The following is a 9,702-nucleotide window of genomic DNA, read 5'->3' as shown; positions in this document are numbered from 1 at the left end:
TGCTGACCATGTCCCCCTTTTTTGTCCTCGTGCTAGCCTTGGACCAGGATGTCACCCGGCATTCTCTGGGCCCTGCACTGGCTATGGCATTCTTCCCAGACCTGTCCCCTCCCCGTCCCTGGCTTGGGGCAGCCCTGCCAGCTGCCTCCCCTGCTTGGGGGCCTGGGCCTTGCTCTGAGCCCCACCTCCCCCACACTGTGGACCTTCAGCTCCACCACTTGCCCTTGAAGCTTCTCCATCACTCTCCCCATTCTCCTTCCTCCGCCCCTGTCCTGGCCCAACCTCAACATCACACCTCCACTCCCCTCCCTGCTCCCTGCACCTGGCCAACTTCTTCCCCTGCCCCCAGCTCTCCCGCCCTGGCTGCCCTGAGCTCTTGGCATCCATCTCTCTCCCCCCTCTATTCGTCCTCCTCACTAAAGCTCCAACCTGGTGCAGAACCTCCTGGGCATAAATCCTCCATGGCTCCCTAGTACTCTGAGTCCGGAGTGAGTGTGAGCTCCTTTCCTCCTGGACTCTACCTCCTGTTTCCTGCAGCACCCCAGGACCTGGGACACACTAAATCCTGGCTTTCCTTCTGCTCTCTGCTCAATTGTGCCTTTCAGAGCACCCATCTCCTCCTTCTGGAAGTCCTCCTGGATTACTCCTTGTGATGAGTCAGGCACCTCTTCTGGGCTCTCAGTCCCCCAGACTTCCCTCATTGTCACCTTCCTAGTCACTCTGAGTATTCATTGTCTATCATAGGCAGCCCAGCACAGCGCATGGCCAGCATGGACATTCAAAAACCATCTTCATGCATGGCCACCCCCAACAGGGAACCCAGACTGCCTGGCACAGCAGCCCATCCAGGGACATCCTTCCCCAAAGACAGCCATCCCCAGTCCCCCTGTACAGCCACAGACAGACAACCGCAAGAGCCCAGGCCCAAACTTAGAAAAATAGGACTTTCTTGTTGTGTCTCTGTGCCCCCATACCCTCCCCTTCAGAGTTTTAAAAACCATGATCAATTTGGTGAGTCTGAGGCAAGGTGTGTCCGTGGGGTGTCCACATCTGGCCATCCCTGGGGACCAGGGGAGTTGCAGAGGTGAGCGCCTAGGCTAGGGCCCCCGTAGGTTCGTGGCCGGGCCCCCACGGCTCACAGTCCAGCTGGACCACGGTGTGGGCTCTGGGCGCGGCAGGTTCAGGGGCAGGTACAGAGGGCGCAGGGCTCAGGGCGCCATTGGTCTGGGAGCAGACACTGCTGACGGGCGCGGCCGCCTTGGCCTTGCCCGGGGGCTGACCACCGTGCACCTTGTAGCGCATAAGCAGCACGAAGATGAAGACCAGCACCGACGCCACGATGACGCCGCCCAGTGCGATGATCATGGTACCACCCAGGAAGGGCGCGTGGGGGGCGCCACACGGCCGCAGCGCGGGCTCGGTGGAGAAGCGGGCGCAGCCCACGGGCCGCGTGGCCGTCAGCCCTGTAGCGCTGTCCTCGTACACGGCCAGCACGCACAGGTCGTAGGTGCGGCCCGATGCTAGGTCAGTCAACAGGAAGGAGTGGCTGTCCGCCGGGATCATCCTACAGCGACAAGCAAGGGCAGGTCAGGACTCTGGCTGCTCCCCTACCTCCGCCGGCACCCCCCCACACACACACACACAGTGTCCCCCGGAGCTGGGTTCTCTTCCAGCTGGCTGCCTCGTTTCCCTCCAGCCTGCCAAGGGCTCGAAGCAGCACCCCAACTCTTTCTGGTCTGGTACTTCAGCCAATTTCACTCCAGCCCATTCTCCCGCTTCTTCCTAGCCTAACCCCCAAAATGTTCCAGTCTGACTCCCCTCTAAGCCTAAACCCCACTTCTAGTCCATTACCCCAATACCCCAGAGGAGGGCCACTGCCCAATCCCCACACTAACCAGTCTCTCTCATGCCCACAACCCACCGGTCTGCCCCATTCCCCAGCACCTTGTAGCCAGCCACGCCGCTCTCTAGTTCCCTACCCATTTTTGGTCTAATTTTCCCCCTTTTATTTCTAGTTCCCTTGCCCCATCCTTAGCCACTTTCCCTCTAATCCCACCTCCCAGCCTCCTTCCCTCAATTCCCCCCCACCCCCGGCCCCCGTCTGGCCTCCTGCCAGCCCCTGCCCAACATCCTGCTTCCGGCTTTCTGATGTTCCTCCGCTGTACAGCCACAATCCTCTCCCATCGCACCCACCGATTCCCCTGTCTTGTTGCTTAATTTCTCAGAACCTGCCAACACATTTCCCCTTAGCCCCATAGCCCTGCCGCGATGACTGCCTCTCATCTGTTTGTCAGGGAGCCCCCTCATCTGGCTCCCTTTTCATTAAACAAATGGGCTTCACTCTCCACTGCTGAGTTCCTCTTCTCCCCGTTGCCCTATTTCACGCCAGCTCTGCCACCCGCTCCCGTTCATCCCTTTGGCCTGGTTCCTGTCTCCCCCTGCCCTTCCTGTTCCCCCTCGATCCTTGCCACAGTTCTTTCTTGCTGGAGTAGAGCATCATGTGGAAGATTGATTGTGCTTGATAATCCGGTGGATTCTGAAACTGTCTAAATGAAGGAGGCTCGGGGAACTCCACGACTGCCTGTCGGAGGGGGGCAGCCCGGGGAGTGGCATCAAATCACCCACGGCTGTGTGGGCTAAGCTGCAATTTGTTGAGCTGAAGCCACAGCAGTGGGAGCAGTGGCCCCCACTACCTGCCAGTGACCACAGTGGAGGGGCCCAGTGTCCTCGGCTGTGGGGGCAGAAGCTGTCCCACTCCCTGTAGGCATGTGGCAGCAGCAATGGAAGAGAGGAAGAGAATCCTATTTCAAGAATGGTGAACTGGATGGACCTCAGCTAGCAGATACTTGGAACTTGATTAATTTGATTCACAAAAATGAAAAAAAACTGAGGGAGCAACATTGTGGCATAGCAGGTTAAGCCTTCCCGAGAAGCTGGCATCCCACATGGGCACTGGTTCAAGTCTCACTTGCTCTACTTCTCATCCAGCTCCCTGTTAATGCACCTGGGAAGGCAGTGCAGGAAGGCCTAGGTGCCCTGGGCTCCTGTACCCACATGGGAGACCCAGAAGAAGCTCCTGGCCCCTAGCATCTGCCTGCCCCCAGCCCTGGTCATTGTAACCACTTAGGGAATAAACCAGCAGATGGGACATTTCATCTCTCTCTCTGTGTCTTTCCCTCTCTCTCTCTGTAACTCTTTCAAATAAATACAAACAAAATCTTATAAGAAAACTTGAAAACATTCCAATGTCACCACATTAGAACTCCGAAGGCAGGGAGCAGCTCACATGGCACAAACTCAGGCCCCGTCTCCACTTGCCCTCCTCCGGGTAGTCTTCCTCATGGCACGGCTACCTCCTTCACTTCCCAGGGGTCCTGCTGCCCTCCTGTGTGCCCTGCGGCCTGCCCTGGCTGGCACCTCCTCATGGGCAGAAGCCGGCTTTCCTCTCCTGGCATTTATTCACTCTTCCTCTGCCTGACTTCCTTTTCACGTCTGTGGCCATTACTCCTGCATCCGTCTCTTTTTCACTTCATGCCTACTGACTTCTTATCACGTCTGCCTGCTACCTCTTGGCTTTTCCGCATGCTTGATTTTTTAACTATGGCCCATGTCTTTGATCCCTCCTGCCTGATTTCTTTTGACCCCTATGGTCAGATTTTTTTGAGCCCTTTCCACTTGAATCTTCTCATCCTTGCTGCCTAATTTTTTTCTCCCCTTCTCTTCTCTGATTCCCTTTGGAGCCTCATGGCATTTTTCAGCTGGACTTCAGCCTGGGGACGTGGCAGGTGGACTCCTGCCCACCACCCTCCCCTGCACCTCCTCCCCCAAGCCCAGCCCCTGCACCTGTACACTAGGATGTCATCCGCTGAGCTGTTGTACTGGATCTGGTACATTCGGATGCCTGGGATGGGCTGCTGATCGGGCCATTGGACGAGGGCAGCAGTGGCCCCATGTTCAGTCACCTGGACGCCACGGTCGGTAGGGGACACGGTATCTGCTACCTTAGCAGAGGCCGAGGCGGCAGAGGGCGGGGTGAGGGCATCGGGCTCCCCGTCCCGCGGGGGGTCACAGCTGGTGCTGTTGGCTAGCTGAGGGGGCGGGGGAGGCCCCACGGTCAGCTCCACAGCAGCCGTGGCCTCACCGGCTGCGTTGGCCGCGATGCAGGTGAAGATGCCACCGTCGCTCGGCTCAGTGACCAGCAGCTCCAGGGTCCCGTTAGGGAAGGCACGAGCACGGCTCGAGTTACCCAGCAGCCGGCCCTGGGGTGACACCCAACGCACGCGGGGCTCCGGGTCCCCCACTGCCCGGCAGCGCAGGGCAGCCGGTCGACCCGCAGGCACGGCCAAGGGCGGTGAGCGATGGGTCACCACGGGCGGCTCACACACAAACTCCTCCTCGCCCACGGCCCAGAAGTAGCGGCCCCCCAGGGCAGGGGGTGAGGCACAGGCCTCGAGGTCGTCCTCCCGTGCCAGGCGCCGCAGCCACACCAGCTCGCAATTACAGTGCAGGGGGTTCCCTCCGAAGGCCAGCACCAGGGCGGAGGCCGGTGAGCCCCGGGGCCTGGCGAGCAGTGGCAGGCGGGAGAAGAGAGGGTCCGGTGGGATTGTGGTCAGGCGATTGGAGGTCATGTCCAGCCGTGCCAGCTTGTGCAGGCGAGAGAAGGCACCGGCGGGCACGGAAGCCAGCAAGTTGTGGTCGAGGCCCAGCGTGTTGACGTTGCCCAGGCGGCCCAGGGCTTCCCAGGGCAGCTGCTCCAGGTTGTTGTAGGACAGGTCCAGGTCCTCCAGCGTCTCGGCGCAGTCGTCCAGGGCCCCGGCCGCCAGTGCCGCCAGCTGGTTATTGCTGAGGATGAGGTGGCGCAAGTTGACCAAGCCGCGCAACTGGCCCTCGCCCAGCGAGGTCAGCCGGTTGCCGTCGAGGTGCAGGGCGCGCAGGGCTCGGAGATCGGCAAAGGCTCCAGCGGCCACGTGGCGGATGGTGTTCCGCGACAGGCTCAAGTGCAGCAGGCCCGTCATGTTGGCCAGGTCGCGGCGGCGCACAGCGGCAATGAAGTTGTCAGCCAGGCGCAGTTCAGCTGCCCGGCGGTCCAGCGAAGGGGGCACGAACAAGAGGCCCGCCCCTGGACACAGCACACTCAGGGGCAGCGACTGTGTCTGACAGCGGCAACGACGGGGACACGGGCTGGGGGTGGCCGGCTGGGGTGGAGATGAGGCAGGGGCCAGCGGCAGCAGGCAGAGGAGCAGCGGGAGGACGGCCATCGCGGGCGGGGGAGGCCTACAGGCAAGGTAGGGGGCGTTAGGGCAGGTTGATGCCGGAGGAAGGGTCCCCACCTTAGGGCTCAGCTGAGAGCAGCTGAGTTGGCCAAAGATGCTTGGGGAATAGAGCAAAGTGGCCAGTCCCGGGCAAAGACTCAGAAGAAAGCTGAGTGCTTTAGAGGTGTCGACTGTGAGTGGCCAGGGCGGGAGGGGCAATGGAAAGAGGCTAGACAGGACCAGAGGGAGGCGGATGAGAGGTGGTCAGCCATAGCAGTGGACAGATGTGACCAAAAGCTGGCCAGGTAGTCAGAAAGAGGGGGAAAGGTATACATAACCCAGGCCACTAGAGAGCAGGACAATGGGTCAGGATGGGTGGGGGGGACAAGTCATCACAGGAAACAAAACGGACATTTGAAATGGCCAGAGAGTATCAAGGAACAGGAGAGGGAGAGAGAGGGGGAGAGAGAGGGGGGAAGAGAAGGAAAAGCCAGAAGTGGACAAGTGGCTGTGGATTGGGGTGGTGGAAGAAGCTGGAAAGGCCAGTTGGGCAGGATGAGGCAGAGGAGTTGGACAGGGTGGCTGGGGAAGTGTGGTGGTCAGAGATGTCTGAGACGCGTGGGGCAGCTCCGGGCTGGTGGGCAGAGGCAGGGAGCTGGGGCGGGCGCTTAGAAAGAAGTACCCTGGACAGAGACACACGCTGGCCAGAGAGGAGTTGCTGACAGGGTGTTGGAGCAGCAAGATGTGCACAGAGGTGGCCCAGAGCGCTGGGGCTGGCCAGGCAGACCGATGAGAGAGTGAGGGGAGCCAGGGACCCAGAGAGGCCACCAGCTCTAGACAATAGGGCCAGAGAAGGGGCAGGGGTGCCCTGGGGCAGATCCTCAGGGAATGTCTGTCCCCCCTACACCCCTCAGCACCACCAACACCCATGAGGGCCCAAGGAACTCGGGTCCTCCTCGTCCTCCACCTCCATCCTCAAAGCTCCCCCAAGTCGGTCCCCCACCATGGCAGACTCCCAGTGGTCTTACCTGAGCTGGAGGGAACCCCTCGGAGCAGAGTCCTCAGGCTCCTAGGGGTGCGGGTCAGAGGTCAGGGCACGGGAGGGGCTGTCCGCTCATGCCTTCCCTGCTTCCCCAGCCTCTGTGGAGGGACAGCTGGTTGGCTCTCAGTTCCAGTTTGTGGCCGTGAAATACCTGAGCCTTGAAGGTTGTGGGGGTTCCAGGCGTACCCCAAACACCTCTGGGAGCCAGAATTAGAGAGCCAGGCTCCCCTCTGGCTTGTGAGGGGTCAGGGTCTCCCAAGTATTGGTGCTGGGAATTTAGTGTCTGAGTCCAAAGAATCCAGTCAAGGGGTTCTGTGTTGAGAGATCAGGGTTAAGAGTTGGCAGTCTGCAGCCCCACATTTCAGCATCAGAACCGAAGCAAGCACCTCAGAGCCTCGTTCAGGTTCAGGCCCCCTAGAAGCTCAGGGTTCAGAGCCCAGAATTTGAGGCCTAAATTCCAGGGGTTCAGGTCCCCCAAAGAGTAGGTTCCTGGGTGGAGACTTACAAATCCAGACTGGGATTTCAAGGCCCCGGGCACAGATTTCCGAGTTCAGCTCCAGATCTTGAGATGCCACATCTTGAGGTCTGGGTTCCAAACCTTGGGGTCCTAGGGACGGGTGTTGAGATGGCAGCTCCAGATACTGGGGGGTCCAGGCTCCAGGTCCTGGGGTTCCACTGCTGATCTCAGCAATCTATCCCCAGATGAGGGTGCCAGGCTCCGATTTCTAGATAAGCTTGTTCCAGTCTGGGGGTGCAGGCCCCTCAATGTCGGGGTGCAGGTCCTTGGTCTGCGGCGGCAGCGTTGAGGCTGGCTGCAGATGCTCCGGGAAAGAGGCGATGTGGCTGGGTGCCTGTCGGCTGCAGTGGGTAGGGGGCGGCCGGGCAGCCCCAGGACCAGGGTGGGGCCAGGCCTGGTCGCCCGACGGACAGACAGACAGGGGAGCGCAGGGCTGGGGGTTCGCGGCGCCGGCTGGGTTGCAGGGGGGAGGGGCCGCGCTGCGAGACCCCTCCCCCGCCGGGGCCGGGGCTGGTGCCGGGCGGGGGCCGGGCGGGGGCCGGGCAGGCGGGCCGGGGCTAGGGCCGGGCGCTGCCGCGGCCTCCTCGCCGGGAACCCAGGGCCGCGCGCGCACCCGCGCTTAAAGGCGCAGGCCCCGCGCGCGCCCGCGCTTAAAGGCGTAGGCAGCCCCCGCCCCTGGGAAGGCGCGCCCCTGGCCCCACCTCCGGAGCAGTCGCTCTGGAAGACAGCAGACAGAGGGAAAGAAGAGAGGCTGAAAGACCGGCTGATTCAGGTGGACAGGAAGCAGAGAGAGAATGGCACATGGCCATGCAAACTAGAGACGCTGAGAGAGACGAGAGGCAGGGCCAGAGAGGCGGAAGCAGTCAGAGGCACAGACAGGTGCACCGACAGGCAGGTGTGGTTCCCAATGCAGCAGGAGGGGAGGGGATGCACTGGGCTGTGGGGCGGGAGTGTGCTTGTGGGTCCAGCGCCCATTCAGCCTGAATGTAGCCCCCACCTCCTAGAGCCCCCAGACCCAGCTCCCCCTACCCCCGTCCTCCACCCCCATCTAGCACCTCCCTGGGGAGGGGAGCTGCCTCCATGCCGCTTCCCAGCCCCACCCAGTAGTAGCAGGCCTCATCTTTCCAATGACTGCCAGGCAGAAACGTGGCTCCGTGACCCTGTGCCCTCTGAGTTTTTAGGGCTAGCTCTAAAGATACCCTGGCCAACCCCCCTAGGAGGAGGGAGAAGACAGTAAATGGGGCAGAGGCAGGGGTTAGCTGTGTAGGCTGCTCTCTCTCCCTCTGCGTGCTCAGCTCCACGTCCACACAGGAGACCCTACTGGGAACTGGGGCTGACCTGTGACAGGAGGAGTGTCCGCCTAGTCCCATGCTTGGGAGAGGGTGGCAGATGGTGTCCCAGGCAGGGGCGTGTGGGTGGTAGTCTATGCAGGGGTACAGGTACTCGGTAAAGTCACCTGACCTCTTGAGAGCTCAGGGCCAAAGGAGGTCCCTCATGAGCATGGGGGAGACTTGTGGCCCTGGGGGGAGCCCCCTTGTGAGTGCAGGAGTCAGGTGACCTGGCAGTGGGCTTGGGCTCCCCCCACTGCTTAGAAAGACTAAGGAATCATGGCTAAAATTAGTTCAGCCCTCTGGCCAGGCTTTCCTGTCATTAAGGAGTTGTGCTCCTGGGTCTGGGGAGACCAGCCACTCTGCACTAGGCTGCGGAGCTGGGTGAGGGCTTCCTCTCCCAGGAGAGGGAGGAGTGTGACCAATGAGAGACGAAGCTTACGGAGGGGAGCCCTGGGCAGCGGCTCAGTTCTGCTGCAGGCCTTGAGGGAACTTGGGGAACACAGCGAGGTTCACAGAAGTGGACGAGTTGCCCACCAATTCTCCCCCACCCCGCCTCAGATGATAGCTTTGTCCCGAAAGCCAGTTCACGTCGGAGTTGGAGAGGCCAAGGGGTTCACAGCATGGCTTTCCAGACCTGAGCCCAGGGTTCCTGACTCAGGAGGTCTAAGGTGGGGGGTCCAGACATTATTTAAAAATAATTATATATTTATTTGAAAAACGAGAGAGAGTGTTCACCTCCACCTGCTGGTTCACTTCCCAATGGCAAGGCCTGCAATTTTATTCCCTATATAGGTGCAGGGGCCCAAGCACCTGGACCGTTCCCTGCTACCTTCCCAGGCACGCTAGCAGGGAGCTAGATGGGAAGTGGAGCAGCTGGGACTGGAACCAGTGCCCATAAGGGATGTTGGTGTTTCAGGTAACAGCTTAATCTTTAGTGCCACAGTGTTAGCTCCAAACATTTGCATTTTTCACAAATTCACAGAGGCAGGTCTTTTTAAGGTACTCCAATTGCCTGATTGAAGTACTGGCCCCTTGGCTGCCGATCCAGCTCCTGCTAGTGTCCACCCTGGGCAGTGGCAAGTGCTGATGCACCTGGGAGACCCAGGTGGCACTGCTGGCTCCTGCGTGGTCCAGTGAAAGCATTTGGAGAGTGAGCCAGTGGATGGAAGATCTCTCTCTCTCTCAATATATCTCCCGTATGGGATCCCGACATGTGCAAGGCAAGGATTTAGCCACTGGGCCATTGTATCTAACCCAAAAGTTCCCAGATGCTGCTGCTGGCATGGGATCCACACTCAGAATGATGAGGCTAAACCAAGAATGTCTACAATGCACAGAGACCTGGATGCCACAGCCAGGCTGGCAGGTTGAAGGGCCAATGTGTTCCAGGTAGCGCAGAGGCACAAGTGTGGATTCAGAAACATAGACTGGTCAGTCTCGCTTGCTCGTGCCCAGCCTGGGAGGCTTCCTGGAGTAGTTGGCTGTTATGCTGAGATCTGAATGACCAAGGTAGGCAAAGGGATGTCTTGTCCCGTTGGTGAGCAAGTCAGCTGGGCTTGC

The 9,702-nt window shown here is 60.2% G+C and overlaps 1 protein-coding gene across 1 annotated transcript; it reads right to left on the bottom strand.

Moving 5' to 3' along the window:
- Nucleotides 1-922: 922 nt before the first annotated feature.
- LRFN3 (leucine rich repeat and fibronectin type III domain containing 3) lies at nucleotides 923-7,341 on the bottom strand. Its single transcript, XM_058674785.1, has 3 exons — nucleotides 6,281-7,341; nucleotides 3,844-5,274; nucleotides 923-1,564 (listed from the first exon to the last, which is right to left on the bottom strand). The coding sequence occupies exons 2-3, from the start codon at nucleotides 5,256-5,258 to the stop codon at nucleotides 1,093-1,095; spliced, it is 1,887 nt and encodes a 628-aa protein (XP_058530768.1). The 5' UTR covers nucleotides 5,259-5,274; nucleotides 6,281-7,341; the 3' UTR covers nucleotides 923-1,092.
- Nucleotides 7,342-9,702: the final 2,361 nt, after the last annotated feature.

This window comes from Ochotona princeps, chromosome 16 (genome assembly GCF_030435755.1).
Source record: "Ochotona princeps isolate mOchPri1 chromosome 16, mOchPri1.hap1, whole genome shotgun sequence".
Lineage (NCBI taxonomy): Eukaryota > Metazoa > Chordata > Mammalia > Lagomorpha > Ochotonidae > Ochotona > Ochotona princeps.
This window is presented reverse-complemented; position numbering and strand designations above follow the sequence as displayed.

Coding starts and splice junctions, on each gene's coding strand:
- LRFN3 (XM_058674785.1), bottom strand. CDS start 5,258: ATGGCCGTCCTCCCGCTGCTCCTCTGCCTGCTGCCGCTGGCCCCTGCC. Junction 1,565..3,843: donor GATGACATCCTAGTGTACAG/GTGCAGGGGCTG, acceptor TTGTCGCTGTAG/GATGATCCCGGCGGACAGCC.